A 21,284-nucleotide genomic window follows, 5' to 3' on the forward strand; every position below is an offset into this window, starting at 1 on the left:
CACAGATGGGCTGGTGATTTTACCTTCCACTGTTTTATGTTCATCCATTATTCCACATCAGACACACTGACGACAGAACGTAATAGGACAACCTGCCACCTCTCTATTAAACAGACCATGAAATTGACTGAGCCGGCCTGAGCCTTATTATCTTGATGCTTTCCACCTTCAGCGTGCAGCATTTAATATGACATGAGGGCAGAGAGAGGAGCCGTGTGTATTTAGTGATGGGGGTCAAACTATAAGCAAAGGAAATGGTTTTAATGAGAAGTGGAATGTGCATTTTAATATTTTATTTTTGATTGGGGGATAATGGGATTCTGCTGAATGCTGTGCGCCTGTCGTTACAGCTTTAAACTGGCCTCTGTCTCCCTCCAGTGGTAGGCGGTCAATCTTTCTTTGAATCGTTACTGTATGTTAAATATTACTGTGGCAGGTGGCAGGAAGTGGGCCGATCTGCCGGTGATGATTCAAGCACTATCTTCACAGCCAGTTTTCAGTCGCTCCTCCTGTATCTGCATTATGAGAGGTCGATAAGTCAGCTCTGTAGGCCAGGAGACATCTGCTATAATCTGCTATAATAGTACGACTGTATTTGTACAACAGATGCTGACACAGCACAGCCGGAAGGCCAAATATTAGCACCATGACTCTCTCCTCCTGCAATGCCGCGATTAGATTTCACACATAGACACAAACCGAACGCAGATGAGGTCATTTTGTGTTCCAAACACCGTCCTCCTAGAAGGCAAGATTTCATTGTCTGTGTGAAAACTGCTCAGTAAGCAGCCATCTGCTGATTTTTCTCGCCAGAAGATTAGAGGTATGAATTAAAACTGGAATCATTTTGGTTGCATGTCATTAAGAATCCTTATTTTGTATCCTTCTTATTTATATAAGCCTCATTTTTATAATACTGTGTATTAAACGATGTCTAGTAATTGTGAAATTATGTATATTTTTCATCTAAATGCAGCACAATTTTAGCTTCAAGCCATCTGTCGACCTGTAAATCACCAAATCATGACCCACCTGAACAAATCATAAAACTTAAACGTGAAAGCTTTTAACTGTACTTCTGCGGTAGGAGTTAACGTTTGGAGGGTTCGTGCTGAGAGAACAACTTGATTGTCCCATCATTAGAAATTTACTCAACAATTTTGATAAAGAAGTCATAGCAATGTCACTGTTAAGGAAAAGGATGAAATCACAAATATTTTTCTTTCTCAAGCAACTTTTCAATAAACCTTGGTTAGGCATTTGTGATGGGTATTTCTCACTATTATGACACCTTGGACTAAATAGATCAAGGTTTGATAAAGTAAAACAGATCAAAAGATTTGATCAGTGGCTCTCTATAGGGCTCTGTACCATGATGCTGTCTGCACATTATGTCCAAAAGGCACATTCCAGAAAAACTGCCCAGCCCTCTGTGAACTGCAGGCGCACATACATGTACGTTTAGCTAAGCCGGTGCCGAGGCGGCGGTGCTTGCGAGGGGCCTCAAAACCCATCTCAACGTGGCCCCGACACACAGTGATCAAAGGCCGAGATCAGATGTGACTTTGGGAACATAATGTGCTCAGCCAAGTGCACCGAGCCTTCCTGACAGGACAAAGTTGGTTCAGGGTTGACATTGATTTACGGTGCGGTGCAGAGTGTTCTTTCTCTTCGGCGGTGGAGAGAGGAGTCATGGGGGGTCTGCAGAACATATTGTAGATTCTTGTTACGGTGATCGGATCACACTGTGTTCAAACCACAACTGAGACGTCCAACTAAACATGTAGAGTCTCCCCTTCTGTTTCATACTTAAGATCCAAGAAGCTGAAGCCAGTGTTTCCCCCCCGGGCTCTGTAAGTGTTTTCATCTCTTGTACAAGCCGTCCATCTGGGCTCCCTTGAGAATATATGGTAGCTCTGTGAATGCTTATATATATATATATACGTGTGGATTCCTTGTGAATAATTCATTGTTTAGAGATATCTCAAACTTGAGATATGTAAATCTTCTAACCGGGTTTATAGAGTGTGAAGAAAATGTGCCTGAGAAAATATTCAAACAGTATTTCTTTGGAACATACCACTCAAAACACATATTCATACATGTATATCACTTTCACTTTAAATTACACTTTTTGCATAATTGAAAACCATTTGGTGAAGTTATATTAGAACTTTAAAATGTAACATTAAAATACACATGATAAAAAGTTTAATTAATGATATTCTATGATTATAAAATGCACTGAACGATTGAAAAGTTCTTTGTCATCTGATTGATTTTGATTTGATTTATATTCACATCAGTCTGTGGACAGTTGTGCAACACTTCAGACAGACGTGCACAGAGTAGATCACGTAAAGGATGAATGGAGTGATACTTTACTATTGTCAATCATTTCCATGGAAAACTGAATCCCAACCATGAACTGATCCCATTAACAGGTTTTGTCTGTGTGGACGAAGCTTAACGTAACTTATTTAACACGTCCAGCAGTTTTAGGAAATGACAGAACATTTTATTAGATGAAAGTATATGTTTGAGACTTGTTGCTAAATATATCACCTCTTCAATTGGAGCAAATAGACTTGAGACAGAGCCACAGACATTATGGTGAAGTGTTGAGAGATTGGCTGGTGCATTTCTGGTTTTGATCTTTCTATGTATTTATTAACTGTAGGAAAATTATAGAATAATCATTCTCTCCAGTGACAAAACAAAGGTCCCTTCCTTGAGGTCAAATGTCAAACCAAAAACAATAACGTATCAGTTGAAAACTTTGTTTTTCAGTGTTTTCATTTTTTAGCCTGGCTCTTACTGGAAGCAGTGGGGTTACTGCCGGGCTCTTTCTCCCACAGCCAAACAAAACCAGGCTAAAAAACAACCTGAGCTGAGTGAGACAGATACTTATGTTGCTAGGTTGTGTTCCATTAGGCTGCAGCTTTGCACTCAAGACCATGAATATCCACAGTTTCCCACCCAGCCTGGTTCCCACAGGTGATTGGAGAGTGATGGAATGTAAACACCCACATTACTGTGCAAACACATAAAACGTCCTATCAGCAGAAGCAGCAGAAAGCATGAGATACAGTTGGGTTTGTGGAGTTTGGGGAATTGAGACAAATGAAGAGACTCAGTGCGACAGGAAGATAATGAGAGAAATATGACGATTCAAGCCCCAGACTGAGGGAGGATAGACTTATGATATGAAAACAATCCTCAGTATTCACAGTGTGTGTGTGTGTGTGTGTGTGTGTGTGTGTGTGTGTGTGTGTGTGTGTGTGTGTGTGTGTGTGTGTGTGTGTGTGTGTGTCTGACCAGTGGTAGCACACAACCCCTTTGTTCACACTGGCTGCTACACTCGGTCAACATGCAGAGATGCTGCCTGCTGCGAGCGTCAGTCCTGCAGTGACCTTGGCTCAGACACATGGGTCAACCACTTTTTTTTTTTGTATCAGTCAGTTGTGTTTATTTGTCACACAAACACTGGTGCTTGCAGCTGATATGGGTTGGCTGCTGTGAGGTCAAGTGTGTTAACTTTACATGTAGAGAGCTTCTGACCGCGTTTCTGAGGTTTCCAGTCAGAAACAGACAGAAACAGGAAGTAGAGACGCTGCCAGGAAACTGTGAAGCACAGATGTGTGTTTTATCCTTTTGTGTTAGTCAGTCAGGAATGACACTATCTTAGTTTGCACAGCTAATCCTTGAAGGTCAGAAAATGGCATGAAGCAATCCTGCAGCTGACCTCCATCTGGCACTGAGAAACTACTACAATCTGCAACAGCTCAATGGACTGCATTGGAATCAACAAATTATATCCTATTTACATCATAACTTTTAGTAAATTAGAGCTAATTGAATTATTTCCCTTATTACAAAATAGAAAATAAGTTAAATGACTTCCATTTAAGTTCTCTTTGCCATGTATTTTGTGAGGCACTTTGTAGCCTTGCTTAAATAAGTCCTATAACAATAAATGTATTATTATAATAATTATTAATATAATTATTGCATTGCCATGTGATGCAGCTCATTGCTAACACACTCTCACACACGTCGTTTCTTCATGACTTCAGAGAACATTTCATTGTCTGACATTGATTTCATGGAGTCTTCACCTTAAGATGTAATGATTTACATTTTGGGGACTTGCTCTTCGACCCCACATAAAAGACAAGTCACTGTAATGTGGCTGTTTAACCGATGTATGTGGAGCAAAGAAGGAAAACAAGCCACAAAGCAACACTGAGTGAGGTTTGCAGCATTTCCTGGTCTGTAATCTTTGTTTTTGATACGTTTGAAGGAACAAGGTTTAGTTTCCTCATCAGTTGTGAGATATTACAACATGTAATACACTGCAATGACCACAAAAAAACACCAAACAACCAGTTTAGGTCAATGCTGTGACGTAATTTCAAACACAATGAAAACTAGAGCTACGTTGTAGCACTAACGGGCCCAGAGCACAGGCGATTTCAAGTATGTTGCAGTCGGGGAAGAGAGAGCGATCGATGACCAAGCGCACGTCTCCGCCTTGTGTGCGTTTTAAGCTCTGCAGCAAGGATAAACGCTTCACTTCCTGTAGCCAGCAGGTGGCGCTATGATTTGAAGTCATGGTGTCTTTGTGGATGTCATCAAGTCGCGACTCTTGTCTTACATGTCTAGTTTGGACTCGATTGGACCAAATATGTCAAAGATACAGAAGCTTGTGTTTTGATGGCCTGTGATCAAACTTTGACGCCACGCAACGGTCACACCGTGTGAGTAGAAATGTATCTTTTAATAACTTTTAATCTCCATCTTGTTGTGATGACACTCATCTAAAGTTTTACTTGATCTGATGAAAGCCCTACGACAAGTACATCGAAGTAAAACTGTGGAATATGGCCAAAATGGCCACCAAATCCAAAATGGCGGGCTTCCTGGTGAAGCATATCTGTCTTATTTCTTTGTCATGAAAGACACATGTCCCTATGTATTTTTGTAAATGTAGACCAATCGTAGTGCCGGGGCTACCCTTTAGGGGGCGCTAGTCAGTTATTTTGCCATGCCCATTCCTTAAAACCATAACTTTGGATCTCCATTTTGTTGTGATGACACTCGTCTACATTTTAAGTTGATCTGATGAAAGCTCTACGACAAGTACATCAAAGTAAAAATATGGAATATGACCAAAATGGCCACTAATCCAAAATGGCGGGCTTTCTGTTGCGTTTTTCATAATGGTCCTTGAGGCTTTTTTGTGCATCTGGTCATGATACACAACTATCCTCATTTTCGTGAGGATCAGTGAATGCTAAATGAGGGGCTTTTCCGTAGGTGGCGCTGTTGAGCCATTTTGCCACGCCCATTTCTAAATTCTCCAGAATACGTGAATTTTCACCACTTTCTAATTTACTTCAAAGTTTTACAACTTTTTCTAGCACGTGGAAAAATGCTCAGAATAAATGGAATGTTCCGGAAAAAGAGAACTGTTTGGGGGGACGTTTAGCCACCTGGTAGAGCTGCTGCCTCGGTCCCCCTTTAACAACTAAGCCTCTGTCCTATAAAAATAAATAAATAAAGGTTATACAAAGCCCGAAAAATACATGCAAAAGTCAAGGACTGTTTAAGATCAAACATGTTTAATGTTAAAGATTAAAGACATGTTCAATTTTCTATATATCAAAGGCTCATGCTCCTTGGTCTTAACGGTTCCATTGATAGGTCCTTTATAGCAAAATAAGAGGAATGGGATATACATATCCCTAAAATGGGTATTGTGATATCATTTCAGAAAGTGACACCCACTGTGATCAAGAGAAAACTTCTGACGCAGAGATCTGTCCAGAATAATTCAAACTTTCTACTTCAAACTAATCGATTAAACCAGTGATGGAAGATTTTTTTCACCAAAACGTGGGGACTATTCATGACCCAGCAACAATTCTGCAGAACTCTTTTCTTATGTCTCAACAAATAAGCTACCTCATAGACCTGCTGGCCAAGAAGAATGCCAACCTTAGTACAGAGTACCCCTGGAGGATCCAACTGAGCAAAGAGTTGGAGGAGAACAAACAAGAGCTGTTTCGACAGAAAAAGCTGAAGGTAATGTCCATTAACAGAGGAAAGAAAACAAAGCAAGAGCTGGAGCAGTTACAAAGGTACAGCAATGCAGAAGCCCTCAGCGCCACAAAGATCGCCTCTCAGGGCAACAACACCATCAAAAGGAAGAATAAAAAAGATCTTCAGAAAGATTACGAGGAGCTGAAGGTGGCATACATCATCAACCAGGAGAAGTTCAGCACTGAGCTCCAGGAGGAGAAGACTAAAAAGAACCATCTCCAAGAAGAGGTGGAAGCTCTCAAATCTTCTTATCAAATTGTCTTCAAAAGTCGTACAACAAACCAGGAGAAGTTCAACACCGAGCTCCATGAGGAGAAGAGGATGAAGAACTCTCTCCAAGAAAAGCTGTAGAATATCAAAGCTTCTTATCATGAGGTCTGCCAAAGTCACACAACCAACCAGGAGAAAATCAACACCAAGCTCCAGGAGGAGATGAAGAAGAAGAACTCTCTCCAAGAAGAGCTTGATAAGCTCAAAACTTCTCATCACGACGTCTGCCAAAGTCACACAACCAACCAGGAGAAGTTCAACGCCAAGCTCCAGGAGGAGATAAAGAAGATGACCGATCTCCAAGAAGAGCTGGAGAAGCTCAATACTTCTCATCAGGAGGTCTGCCAAAGTCTTACTACCAACCAGGAGAAGTTCAACACCGAGCTCCAGGAGGAAAAGAAAAAGAACAACGTTCTCCAAGATGAGCTGAAAAAGCTCAAAGCTGCCTACCACGTGGTCTGCCAAAGTCAAACAACCGCCCAGGAGGAATTCAACAGTGATCTCCAGGAGGAGAAGATGAAAAGGAACATTCTCCAAGAAGAGCTGGAGAAGCTCAAAGCTTATTATCACCAGGTCTGCCATAGTCTTGCAATCAACCAGGAGATGTTCAACAGCGAGCTCTTTGAGGAGAAGAAGAAGAGGAACCATCTCCAAGAAGAGGTTGAGGTTCTCAGAGTTTTTTATCACGTTGTCTGCCAAGGTCGCGCAACAAAGCAGGAAAAGATCATCACCGAGCTCCGTGAGGAGAAGAACGTTCTCCAAGAAGAGCTGGAGGAGCTCAAAGCTTCTTATCACAAGGTCTGTCAAAGTCATAAAACCAACCAAAATTATTTTAACAGCGATCTCCAGGAGGAGAAGAGGAAGAAGTACATTCTCCAAGAAGAGGGGGAGGCTTTCAAAGAGTCTTATCACATTGGCTGCGAAAGTCGCGCAACAAACCAGGAAAAGTTCAACACCGAGCTCCATGAGGAGAAGAGGAAGAAGAACGTTCTCCAAGAAGAGCTGGAGAGGCTCAAAACAACCATTTCGATGCCTCTGTACCTTTACTCTGTGTAATGACAATAAAATTGAATCCAAAAAGCTCAAAGCTTCCTACCACGTGGTCTGCCAAAGACAAACAACCACCCAGGAGGAGTTCAACAGCGATCTTCAGGAGGAGAAGAGGAAAATTTAGATTCATATATAGATTCATTACTGTTCAGTTCTTGCAGCAGCTCAGTGGTGGCCTGTGCTCTGTTCTGCAACATGAAAGCTAAAATCAGGACCCTTACACAAATTCTCATAAAAGAAATGCAGAGAGCAGGTGGGAAGACAATAGGAAATTGTGTGTAAAACAAAAAAGTACAAGATTAAAAGCCATACATTAATTTATTTTGGCAAAGAATACCTTCCCAATGCTGTTGTTGCTCAGGAAAAAGCTGCAGGACAAGATGACAAGGTTCATGAGCGCACAAGTAAAACCAACACATATCATTCTCACTTTCACAGGAACATCACTGTCTTACTTGTTTCCAACATCTTCCCCAGACACCGTGTGTCCATTGACTATGGTGAATGCGCCGATACCTGAAAAACACATAAATGAATCCAACAGAGAGATGCATTCAGTAGCTCCTTTCCTGTGATTTACCTTTCATTTTGTTAATAAACTGTGAATAGTGAAATAGTTAATAGAATACTAAGATTCAGAAAACTAAAGAAACACGTTGAGGTTTTTTTGTCGATCAGTCTAAAAATCTCTTTTCAATGATATAAAACCATGAAAATACAAATATTTTAGAAAAAGCAAGGGTTACTGGCTAAATTAACATCCTCATATTATCATATATATATATGAACATTAAAATAATTCAGAGATAGCTAAACATACTTAAGACTTTCTATGTAATATGTTTGTGTATTTAAGACTTTTTCAAACAGCAGTAATTGTGGATTCACAGTTTTATTTCATTATCTTAAACAATGTGAGACAAAAGACTTCTTTTACAAATTTAACCGATTTCACAGAGAATAATTCATGGATCTTAATGAGAATAATAATACAGTTAGGGGACTGCTTGAATCCACGATTATTAATCTAGATTTTTGCATTTTGTGATGAAATATGACTATTGAAAGGAAACATGTAAAAACCAGGTTCTACGTTGTAGCACTAACGGGCCAGAGCACAGGCGATTTCAAGTATGTTGCGGTCGGGGAAGAGAGAGTGATCGATGACCAAGCGCACGTCTCCGCCTTGTGTGCGTTTTAAGCTCTGCAGCCAGGATAAACGCTTCACTTCCTGTAGCCAGCAGGTGGCGCTATGATTTTAAGTCATTGTGTCTTTGTGGATGTCATCAGGTCGCGACTCTTGTCTTAAATGTCTAGTTTGGACTCGATTGGACCAAATATGTCAAAGATACAGAAGCTCGTGTTTTGATGGCCTGTGATCAAACTTTGACGCCACGCAACGGTCACACCGTGTGAGTAGAAATGGATCTTTTAATAACTTTTAATCTCCATCTTGTTGTGATGACACTCATCTAAATTTTTAGTTGATCTGATGAAAGCCCTACGACAAGTACATTGAAGTAAAAGTGTGGAATATGGCCAAAATGGCCACCAAATCCAAAATGGCGGGCTTCCTGTTGCGTTTTTCATAATGGTCCTTGAGGCTTTTTAGTGCATCTGGTCATGATACACAACTATCCTCATTTTCGTGAGGATCAGTGAATGCTAAATGAGGGGCTTTTCCGTAGGTGGCGCTGTTGAGGCATTTTGCCACGCCCATTTCCAAATTCTCCAGAATACGTGAATTTTCACCACTTTCTAATTTACTTCAAAGTTTTACAACTTTTTGAGCACGTTGAAAAATGCTCAGAATAATCCTTTCAATTTCAATAGGGCCTCCCACCGGAGGTGCTCGGGCCCTAATGAAAGAGACCTTTTTTCTATGTTCTATTCGTGATTATACATAACATGGTAAGTTGTGGGCATGAGTAGTGAAATATAATATAATCTGACTCCAGTGGCAGAGGAAGTACTCACACATTTGTCTTTGTTTAAGTACAGATACCTAGACAAAAATGGACTGACGTAAAAGTAAAAGTAGCCCATTGAGTTTTTCTACTTAAAAAAAGTAGGTACAAGTATAAGTATTGACATAAGAGTACTTGTAGAGTGTAGCCTATCCCCTAATGCAACAATGGCTGAGTCTCAGAGTCTTCATTAGGGCCCGAGCACCTCTGGTGAGAGGCCCTATTGAAATTGAAAGGATTATCCTGAGAATTTTTAAACATGCTCAAAAAGTTGTAAAAGTTTGCAGTAAATTAGAAAGTGGTTTAAATTTACGTATTCTGGAGTATTTGGAAATGGGCGTGGCAAAATGGCTCAACAGCGCCACCTACGGAAAAGCCCCTCATTTAGCATTCATCGATCCTCACGAAAATCTAGACAGTTGTGTATCATGACCAGATGCACAAAAAAGCCTCAAGGACCATAATGAAAGAATTAACAGGAAGCCCGCCATTTTGGATTAAGTGGCCATTTTGGTCATATTCCATATTTTTACTTTGATGTACTTCTCGTAGAGTTTTCACCATACCAACTTCAAATTTAGACCAGTGTCATCACAACAAAATGGAGATCAAAAGTTATTGAAAGATCAACTGTTCGTCATACCGTCTGACCGTGGCGTAGCGTCAAAGTTAGATGAAACGCCATCAAAACACGAGCTTCTCTATCTCAGACATATTTGGTCCAATCAACTCCAAACTATACATGTAAGACAAGAGTCGCGACTTGAAGACATCAACACAGAAATAATGACTTAAAATCACAGCGCCTCCTGGTGGCAGCAGGAAATGTCTTGTTTTTGGAACATTTTACACTTGGATGTATTTCTCCTCATTCACTTTGTGAAACCATGTCAAACTGTGTCAAATAGGTCTCAAGACATTGATAATGTAGGCTTACGATTACTGTGACTTTTCATCATGCGGATTATTAATGGCGTGTCATCAAAGTTCAACTCGCCATGACACACGGAATTGCTGTAACTTCCGTGTTCATGGGTCCAGCTCCCTCAAACTACATGTGTGTATCAACAGCCCACCCCTGAAGATATACAGATAGTTTTAAGGACTGGGCGTGTCAAAATAACTGACTAGCGCCCCCTAAAGGGCAGCCCCGGCACTACGATTGGTCTACATCTACAAAAATCAATAGGGACAAGTGTCTTTTCATGACAAACAAATAAGTCTCTTGGACAGATATGCTAAACCACACAGGAAGCCCGCCATTTTGGATTTGGTAGCGATTTTGGCCATATTCCACACTTTTACTTTGATGTACTTGTTGTAGAGCTTTCATCAGATCAACGTGAAATTTAGTTGAGTGTCATCACAACAAGATGGTGATGAAAAGTTATTAAAAGATATATTTCTTGTCTCACGGTGTGACCTTGGCTTGACGTCAAAGTTTGATTACACGCCATTAAAACATGAGCTTCTGTATCTTGGACATATTTGGTCCAATCCAGTCCAAACCAGACATGTAAGACAAGAGTCGCGAACTGATGACATCTTCAAAGACACAATGATTTAAAACGATAGCACCACCTGCTGACTGCAGAAAGTGAGGCGTTTATCCTTGCTGCAGTGCCGAAACGCTTGTAACACGGAGACGAGCGCTTGGTCATCGAACGCTCTTTCTTCACCGACCGCAACAGACTTGAAATCGCCTGTGCTCGGGCCCGTTAGTGCTACAACGTAGCCCTAGTTATATATGTTTCATGGAAATGTATTATGTAACTGACACACATAAAGTCAGAGCTCAGATTATCATCATGTTTGTCTCTCGATTAAAAAATCAAGTCACAGGACAAAATGAGAAATAAAAACACCCCTGGGTCTGGAAGAAGATTCTCCAGCTCCTCATCAGACACTGTTGACTCTGACTCAGAAGAATCTTCCATTTCCAGAGAAAGCTCGACCATTTTGTGTGACGTATCCCGTATGTCTGACCCACTAACACACTTATGAGAGGGAGAGGCGGCGTGACGTCACGCGAGAGGGGGCGGGGTCCTCTTCGTTGAAAACAGAGACTGCCTCTAATCCCTCTACTTCCGGTTCTCTGGAGCTTGTTTTTTTGCGCTTAATTCTTCTTCTCTCTTTCTTTACGTCAGGTATTTAGAGAACACCACCTCGGCAACTACTTCAAAGCTTTAACATCATTTCCTCTCACTTTTTTTTTTAAATTTATAATGCGGCTGCTTTCGTTGGATTCGACGCTAAACCCTTCCGAAGGTTGTCCTCTGCTGCCCAATCCCGGTTGTGGTGTTTTGTTTGTTCGCTGCTCTGGAGGAGTGAAGCTGGATTTACTGTAGAGCTTTAAAACCCGAGGGAGACTCGTTTAAATGCTCCTGTCGCCGAGGAGCGTCCCTGCGTTCGAAAACCAAGAGGTGAGAGAGAGAGAGAAAGAGAGCGTGAGAGAAAGAGAAAGAGAGAGTGCAAGCTTTATTGTCCGAGGCAGCTGCAGCTCGTTATCCCGCTCTCTCTCCCACACACACACACACAGAGAGACAGGATCCAAACACACCCGCACAGCAGTGATTTTAAACTTTATATGTGTTTGCATTGAAGTCTGGTGAAGTGGCCCGTGTTTGTGTTGTTGTTGCTGTTGAAGCTGCGCCTGTTTCCTGCTGCACACTTTTGCTGACCCACATCACAATAACGGACACACAAAAGTGGCCCGTGCACAGAGGGAATACTTTTCAATACAATAAATATGTCAATGAGTTGTCGAGCTGCTGTTTTCAGCCTCAGAAAAGTTTTATTTTAAGATGATTTTTTTTACTTTTATGATGATGAATTTGTGTTTTTATTGCATCATCTTTTATTTCCTTCTGTTCCTCGTAAACAGATATGAACATTTCAGACAGAAATGAAATGTGAATTGAAATAATCCTACAATATAAATGGCACCCGGTAGACCAACAGTCCCTTTATGAAACCACACTTAAATTCACCAGATCCAGATTTTAATCCAGAGATTTTATCATCCAGGCTTTTAATCCCTCTGCAAAATGTCATGTACTCAGTAGCTTTTGCTTAATCCTGCTAACAAACCAACACAGAGGAGAACATATCCTCCTTGGCAGAGGTAATAAATAAGTGATTCTTATGGTTTGACCTTTGCAGTGGGCCCAGGTCATGGATTCCTCAATTTACATGGAGGATTATAAGATCATGACATTTACAGGAGTCATGTGTAGGTCTTTTTATTCTTAATACTTAAAATCCAAATGGAGATTCTTTCAAGAAAAGACATTACAGCATAGACAGATACAGATTTATAAACTGATATAAACTCAATCATCAATGTTTACATCAATGTTTAAACTAGAATGTCACTAATCAGAGCCATACCTCTACCATGGCCCAACAGTCCCCTCATGAAACCACATTTAAATCCACAAGATCCAGATTGGAATTTGATTCTGCACCAAAAATACTCGTCCGTGTTTAGTTTTTTTCATCAAGATCCATGAATAGTTCTCTGAGAAAGTAACGATCATTTGGGAAAACACTGTATTTCGCAATGTTCAAGAAATAGAAATCCTAGATCTGTACCATAATGTCTTTCCTGATCGACACCGTCTCCTTCCACCAAATGTCATGATAATCCACCCAGTAGGTTTTGTGTAATCCTTCTGTCTAACAGACAAACGAAAACATAACCTCCTTGGTGGGTAAAATAATGAAAACATATCACTGTGGCCTTGTCGTCATGTGTTTGCCAATCATCTTACATTGTACTCTCTCCCTCTCTTCCTCTCTCCCTCTCTCCCTCTCTCTATCAGGTGTGTGTGCCCGGGGCGCAGCCTGGCCTGTGCCTATGAAGAACCCGGGAGCTGCAGAGAGCCGCCGGCTGCTCGGGCTGTTGGAGGGCGCCCTGCTCCGAGAGGCCCGCCTGTGGAAGGCGCCCGTCTTGAAGAATGGATGCATCGAGGTGAGACACGTGATGCGTCCGTGCACACATTTGTATTTCCAGCAGGTTTAAAGTTGCAAGGAGTCTTTTTATTAAATTGTTTATCCTTCTGGTAAAATTTGAAGTTAACGTCCTCACTTTTTTTAAACATGGTCAAATATGGCTTTAAAATTACATAATTTATCCCAGTGTCTTTTGTCTGTTGACACATGCCTGCACAATACTAGTTTGTAGTTTGTAAAACAAATAGTGGAAACTTGAGGCTGGATCCTTTCAACCGAAGTTGTTTGATTTCTGTAAAACCCAATCGCTTATCATCCAATGTCCCCCGCCCCCCCCCCCCCCCCCCCCCCCCCCCCCTCCTCAGGGTGCGGACATCTCTTCATCCCAACACAAAGAGATGATCGTCTGGCTCGGAGAAATGAGCCGACTCTTCCATTTCTGTCCAGAGACCTTTGCACTTGGAGTCTGTGTCCTCAACCGCCTGCTGTCCAGTGTCAAGGTACGTGGCTACAGCCTATAGTGGTTTCCATTCCAATCAGGTCCAGTATGTAAGCGTTACTTAAAAAAAAACAAATTCTCCTTGAGCCAGTGGTCTGTATTTATGGAAGCTATAAATTATCCTGTATTTGACATGTGATCATGAATAAACGTATATTCACTTAAGTCCATTTACTTTGAGTTTTAACAGTATAAAATACTTTATTAAGTACTAATAGTTATTTGACATGGAAAAGAAACAACACTCCAAATTCAAACTAGTATCAACACGTCCGATCTCTCACAGCCACTCCTTACATTTCTTCATACTCTTGTTTTTTTAAATGCATGAACTGAGCAGTTAAAGTATAAGTGTAAGAAGTTATTAAATGTGCTTGTTTCCCAGAGTCACTCACGTTTATATATGTTTATATATATGTTTAATCTGTCAAATCAGTGAAAATATTTGCTACATGTTTAACGAATGTTTATTTTTTTAGGCCCAACCAAAATACCTGAAATGCATCTCGTTCACCTCCCTGGTCCTAGCCGCCAAGATCAATGAGGAAGATGAGGTGAGATCACACACAGACAATAAAAATCAGCTTTATAGGAAGAAAGAAAAAAAATCACACACTGACTTGAATGCTATTTGAAAACAGTACGTTTATTTGCTTCCCTTTTTGTTTGGAACAGGTTATAGGTTCTGTCAGAGACCTGGTTGTGCAGAGCGGATGCAGCTTTTCAACAGCGGAGATTCTTCGCATGGAGAGGATCATTCTGGACAAGCTGAACTGGGACTTGTACACAGCCACACCGGTCGACTTCATTCACATAGTAAGTTCAGACTTCAGCAGAGAGACGGGCGAACAGAACACTCCCCCCCCATCTGTTTCTAACCGGACCTGAAGTCGTCGGAGCGTCTCACACGGAGCCGCTCGCACTCGGAGACGCTCCGTGACTCGGGTCCCGGTCTCGCCCTTAAAAACACAGCAGTACAAAAAGCACACGTTAAAACCATCATGCTCGCTTCGAGGTGGTGCTCACCTACACCCCCTCCCTCCCCTGCCCCGGGAATCCCCCCACCCACCCACAGCAAAGAATTGGTCCTAGTAGAGATTGTGCATTTAATTGATTTGACTCCTTGTGCCCACGATTCTTGAGACACTGCAGCCAAGCGTGAGAAATAAAATAAAATCTGTCACTGATATGAAATAAAAGGGTCCGATGAGAGGATAAGTTAATTAACGTGTAGTTGTCCAACACATCGGAATAAACCATATAAACATTGGCTGTCAGACAGATTCCTTTTCACCAATATTATAATGTTACTGCCTTATCACAGCTCAGATTAATCTAATAGAATAAATCATTTTGCTTTAAATCGTTAGTTCTCAAAGTAAATTCAGTATTTTGGTGCTTAATTCTATACCTTTTCTGTAATAGAACATGTAAAAGTCTTATCAAACCTGGGTCTGTATGAGTCAGTTCACGGGTCCTTGACATGCAGGCGTTTGAGAACCGCTGCTTTAAATGAAACGTTAACCTGAAACTCGCTGCTTTAGTGTCACGTCTTTGCAAAAGCTTTCTGCAGCTTCAGAGCAAAAGAGACGGCATTGGACTTGAAAACCACATATTGGACAAAGTTAAGTTATATATCGGAGGCCAATGACTTACATTGCACGTATGAGGGCAAAAATCTGTGCACATTTCGGCGGCAGGTCTGTTCAGAGCTGGATGAGATTCCTCTGACTGCGTTTTTCAAGCTGCCAGCAAAATAACATGCGTGTCGCACATCAGGCCAAGGCACTTCTGACTCACTCTTCCCTGCAGCCCGACAGTGGAACCCTGCTGCCACCAGAGGGAGCGTGTGCAGACGGATCATCTTTTGCTATCAAACCTCAAACATAACAAAAACATACACGGGCTGTTATTGTTCATAAATCTCATGCACACTCAGGTTTTGGCACAACACTGTCTCACTCTCTGGTTTAATTATTAACCCTGACGAATCATTACCAGAGGCAGACAGTAGCATCTGACTGAGCCGTCGACAAACACACACACACACACATACAGAACGTTGCTCAGGCCTTCATGCAGTTGGGTTCAGGGCTGTATTCATAATGCTCTTCAAGACGAGGTCAGGCAGGATGTTATGTTTTAAGATCTGTATTTAAAAGGTCAGGAAAGCAGTTAGAGCAGGTTTTTAATGAAGTAAACATAGAGCTGAGTGATATTTAAACTCATGTTGCTCCTTGTTTTAGCCACACTAGCATCATGAGCTCTCACACCGACCCCCCCCCCACTTCAGTCCAGGCTGATATGAATCGTAAAAACGTAACTTCTTTCTTATTCTACCTAAAGTTAACTCGGTGTTGTACAGTCAAATGTAACTGCTCTGTTACAGATTAACCCTCAACGTTATGTTAAATAACTATTAATATAAAGAAAGACAAAACAAATATACTTGAAATAAGAAAATACATTTTCTACATTTTCTACATTTTGTAAAATATAAACATCATCTCTGGGTTGTTCTGTAAAATACAAGTTTTCATATCGGCAAATAAAAGGGCAATAACTCTGGGTCTGTAAAAAGCTCATAGTTGAAACCTGTTCATAGAAGATGATGAAGAATCTGACCTGAGAACCAGATCAAACAGGAAGTAAATCTGGGGGTTTGCCTGCGAGTCAGATGCTTTATGAACACAGCCCATCATTTTCCTGACATAAATAAACACTGTATCGATCCACGCATCAGGAAGGTTTTCAATGGAGAAGACATTTCAGGAGATAAAGATGATTTGTCCAGGAAACGCCCTTCGGGTTGATTTGTGAAGCTTTGTTCTGTGAATCAATAATCTCCCACGATCCCTCGAGAAAGAAATAACAGTGTTTACATTTCTTGTGATATTGACGTTGGCAGAGGAAGGAAACCGTTTTCTTAAAGCCACAAACCATAAATTGTCACCCGAACGCTTCTTGGCACATTAGATATTTTCAATTGAACCGTTTCAGGAAAACAAAACAATTGCAAATCAATTCCCTTTTTACCGTTACAGTGTGAAACTGGTGTCGCAGGTTTACAGCGTGTTATTGGGAATCTAATATTGTCCTATCACTTCACTTTGAGTAATACAAAAAACCAGGACTTTCAAAGTAAACGGACGTAATGTATTAATAAATGCTATAATAAAATAAAGACATTTTCTCTTTTTATATCATTCAAATAAATATTGTTTTTCAAATAAATACTTTAACTATATTGTTTAATATCTCACACATATCACATTCCCTCTGCTTTCCCCTTTTTCTATGTCCCCCGTCTATAAAACACGATCAATAAAATCTATCAATAGTTTGTCACAGACTCTCCAGTAGGACACGGTGATGTGAATAAATAGGAGGGTTTATAGAGATGACTCATCACTTTACCTCTCGATATTTATCAATATCAATACCTCTTCAATATCCAGCTAAAACTCTTTGAAGGGGAGAATCAGCTGTGATGCTCCAAACTTTCACCACCTGGAGTTTTTATCATAGATTGAATATAAAGATGGACAACGGCTCCCCACGAGGGATGATCGCCCCCTGGTGGCTGGCTGCAGTATAGGTCATAAACATGGAGGGACAGGGACCAATCAAAAAAAATTCAATTGGACGTAAAATGACGGAAGATATTTTAGCTTCAGTTTTTTAAGTGGAGACGCGTCGTCCATCTTTCTATACAGTCCATGGATTAAATGAGCGTTTACTGTGAGAATCCAATATTCTTGACTTGCTACATTACCCTGCATCTCGTGAAAATGAAAACAGTAGAAGGAGCAGACATTAGAAAGCAGTAACTGACTGGAGCAACAGTTTTAGGGACGACCGCTCGACTTTGAAGCCATGTTACTGAATCCGTCTCCCCGCCAATTCCACTTTCTTTTAAAACCCATGGCTTGTTGTTGCTACAGAGCGAGACACAAACAAAGCAAATGAGAGATCCACAACAACGTGAGTGAAAGAAACACAAGAGAACAAACGGAAGAAGAACGTGTCAACGGTTCTAACTCTAGTCGGTGACTTCTCTTCACCGGCCGCTCGTCAGTGTCCCGCTCACACTCTTCATTTAAACCAAAGTGGGTTTTACCGGCTCTAACAAGACGTTTATTAAACTATAATTTCTTCTTTTCTTTTTACATTGAGCCCCCTCAGAGTTCCTGCCTGCAGATGGGAACACAAAGCACTGCACATACGATACAATACGAAGATTACTATGATTCCTCAGGCAGGGGAAGGGAGTGGGGGGGGGGGTCTTCATGAGTTAAACCTGATGGTGAGAGTCTCTGTCTGTTGCTCTAAGTGTTGAAGCAGTGATGGACACTTGAGCACAGAAGAGAGAATCACAGACAGAGACAAGTGTCCTGGGTGGATGAGAATGAAGATGATGTGCTGTCCTTCTGGTTGGACATGAAATGCACTGGAGTGTTTGACGTTGATATGAATGATGACGTCGCAGATGGATGAATAGATGAGACGGCGACGACATCGTTAAGCTAACGTTTTGGTCTCGTTCCTCTTCCTCTGTCCCCAGTTCCACGCCCTGCTCGTCTCCGGCCACCCCCACCTCATTCCGTCCATCGGGCTCGGCCCCGGCTCGCTCCCCGGCGGGCCCGGCCCTCAGAAGAGGCCTTCCTTCTTCCAGGCGGCGTTGTGGACCAGGCAGGTGCAGCACTGTATGGCCTGCCACCAGCTTTGGCAGTTCAAGGGCTCCACGTTGGCCTTGGCCATCATCACCTTGGAGCTGGAGGCGCTCACGGCCGAGTGGTTCTCCGTGGTCACCGACCTGCTGAAGAAGGCTCAGGTCAGAGAAATGCACCGGACAAGGGACACGGGCTTGTCCTCATCAGCTGCTGTTTGAAAAGAGATGAATCAATATCGTAGCCTGTGTTTTCATTATTGAGATGTTAATTAATATGTTATAATAAATTGTAGCAGAGAAAAGCTAAAGATCAGTTTATTGAGCAACCATCAATAATATTTTTATATAGTTTAATCTTTTTTTTAAGTTCTTGATTCTTGACTAATAAATCCGATATATCTTCTGTTGGTAACAAATGACTTAACAGCTTATAAATACATTTTAATCATATTCTATTACTATGCTTCATTGGATTGATTGATTCATTGAGGCTGGAAAGAATGTACGAATTTACACTCTTCTATTGATTCACTACATATTCATAGTTTTGGAAACGGGTCCTTTTCTCTAATGTTGCTTCATTTATTTATTTTCCTATTTCATTGATCACATTTGCACCTTTGTGATCCGGAGCAGCTTCTCAGTGGCTGCAGCTGATGAAGGCACAGCGGTAAAGGCACATTCAGATGAACCACATCACACCTCTGTGGTTCAATCGGTTAAATGCGGCAGCATCCACAGATTTAACAACGTCCCAATAATGATCACAACAAGGAAAACAGGGAAACAGGATATTTATCCTAGAGATATTTGTGCAAGTGTACAACTTAAAACTCTAGAACACAAACGTGGAATCGTAAATGAAGCCTCATCGTCTTATGTATTCAGTTCTTCATATTTAATGACCCCGTTCACAATGTTGATCTCCTGAAATCATTCCTTTGGATCCATTTTTGACTCTTTGACCAATTAAGATTCACCTTTTCTTCTTCTTCCAGGTCGACAGTGCAGAGTTCATCCACTGCAAAGAGACAGTGGACCAGTACCTGCACAGCTTGGAGTTCTCGTTGCCGGCCAACGCCATCTACATCTTCGACAGCGCCCAGATCCCAGAGGATGAGCGAGCCTGGAGCCCCACGCAGCCCCTCTGGCAGGCCGGGAGGGGGCGTGGCCGCGGCGAGCAGGGGAACTCGGATGAGTACTACGACGGGATTCTGCGTTTGTACGATGAGGAATCGAACCCGGGCTCGGAGGGAAGCTTGTTCGACCCCCAGCTGAAAAACGTGTCCCCCTGCCCGCCGCTGCACCCTGCTGTCAACTAGCTGCACGTTTATCCACGACCATCCATCTCTGTACAAGTGCACAGCGCCCCCTAGTCCACGTTTAAGATATTAGGAAGTCACATTAGAGTCTCAATCATTAGTTATGAAATTAGAGAAAATTATGGCAGAAATAATTTAGTTGTGACTTGATTTAAATCAATTTTGAAACCTGTTTTATTCCCGTCTGTGCACTTGTCGACCAAATGTGAATGTGGATGTGTGTGTTGATCCGTGCACGAGGTCTCTGCCGTGCACGAGAAGTTGAATGTTCCTCTCTGGTGAAGTGTTATTGGTCCATTTCTGTTCTCTACTTATTAATAACGCCAAATTTTTCCATATTTCTTAACCATTTTCTCCTTCTTACAGCCACCACAAATTTTATTTCCACACGTCGGTGGTGAAAGACGATTATTATGCAGTTGTATGCGTGATTTTTTATTAAGTGTGTTTGAGGCCAAGAAGTTTTTTATGTTTGAGAGTTGATCCTGGTTTTGTTTGTCGGTGCTCAGGCTCCCTGCAGAGCCACAAAGCACTTTGAGAAAGAGAGAGATTTTTTGTAATGCATATATATATTTTTTGCTATTTTTATTATTATTTTAATCTTTTACTTGTACTAAACATTTCTGTGTTGTGTTTAATTAACTAGTTATTTACAAAAACTACACCTTGCCAAAAAAAGCTTTAATTTCTTAACGAAAAGGCTGCAATTTGTTTTCAGTCTGTGAAGATTTAGTTCAACTGTTGTTACTTTTGGACAACGAGTCCAACACTTGACATCATGAGATGATTGGATTATTGATCCAGCATCAAGGTTCTCATTTATGTGTTCATTCAATGGTAGAGCCAATAATCCTACTCAACATGTCCCGCTGGATATTATACTGTTTTACTTTGTTAATATAATTCTGTTTCGTCAATGTTACTGAGTTTATCCTTTTATATGACGTTGGCTGTTAGCGTCCGCGGGGACGTCGCTCCACTGCCGAACAGTCGAAGCCTTGACACTGAACAGATCTGATCTCCATTCAACTGGAGGCTGTTGAAATCGGCATTAATGTGAACTGTCCATTTTTCTGCACTGTTCAATCTGCTGCGACTGAGTGAAAGCGACAGCAGTGACCAATGTGGAGTTGTTTTTGTTCTGAGGCAGCTAAATCTCTGTTTGTGTTGACGACAGAAATAAAGTTATGACTTCAAAAATCTAAACCTGTGATTCTCTGCTTTGTGAATTTTCAATGGACGGATGGAGAACATTTTAAATGTCTGAGGACCAGGTGCCTTTGAGCAAAACTACTTGAGCCCTTATTTTGCTTTGCCGACACGCGTCTTACTATAAATTACATTTATACTAATGGCTTGTATTCAGTGTTGTGCTCCACCCACACACAGATGTTTAATGTCACCTGACACTCTCGTCAGACTTTATATTTGTGTGCAAACAAACT

The 21,284-nt window shown here is 41.3% G+C and overlaps 1 protein-coding gene across 1 annotated transcript; it reads left to right on the forward strand.

Moving 5' to 3' along the window:
• The first annotated feature begins 11,450 nt into the window (after nucleotides 1-11,450).
• Nucleotides 11,451-21,045, forward strand: ccni2 (cyclin I family, member 2). Its single transcript, XM_053441009.1, has 7 exons — nucleotides 11,451-11,815; nucleotides 13,217-13,365; nucleotides 13,712-13,846; nucleotides 14,325-14,399; nucleotides 14,521-14,661; nucleotides 18,410-18,679; nucleotides 19,516-21,045. The coding sequence occupies exons 2-7, from the start codon at nucleotides 13,252-13,254 to the stop codon at nucleotides 19,837-19,839; spliced, it is 1,059 nt and encodes a 352-aa protein (XP_053296984.1). The 5' UTR covers nucleotides 11,451-11,815; nucleotides 13,217-13,251; the 3' UTR covers nucleotides 19,840-21,045.
• Nucleotides 21,046-21,284: the final 239 nt, after the last annotated feature.

The sequence above is a fragment of the Pleuronectes platessa genome, chromosome 15, assembly GCF_947347685.1.
Source record: "Pleuronectes platessa chromosome 15, fPlePla1.1, whole genome shotgun sequence".
In the NCBI taxonomy this organism is placed as follows: domain Eukaryota; kingdom Metazoa; phylum Chordata; class Actinopteri; order Pleuronectiformes; family Pleuronectidae; genus Pleuronectes; species Pleuronectes platessa.

What these genes read in the sequence shown, in the direction of transcription:
- ccni2 (XM_053441009.1), top strand. Translation starts at nt 13,252, where the DNA reads ATGAAGAACCCGGGAGCTGCAGAGAGCCGCCGGCTGCTCGGGCTGTTG. An exon ending in GCCTGCTGTCCAGTGTCAAG is followed by an intron (nt 13,847 to 14,324) that starts GTACGTGGCTAC and finishes TTATTTTTTTAG; the next exon opens with GCCCAACCAAAATACCTGAA. An exon ending in AGATCAATGAGGAAGATGAG is followed by an intron (nt 14,400 to 14,520) that starts GTGAGATCACAC and finishes TGTTTGGAACAG; the next exon opens with GTTATAGGTTCTGTCAGAGA.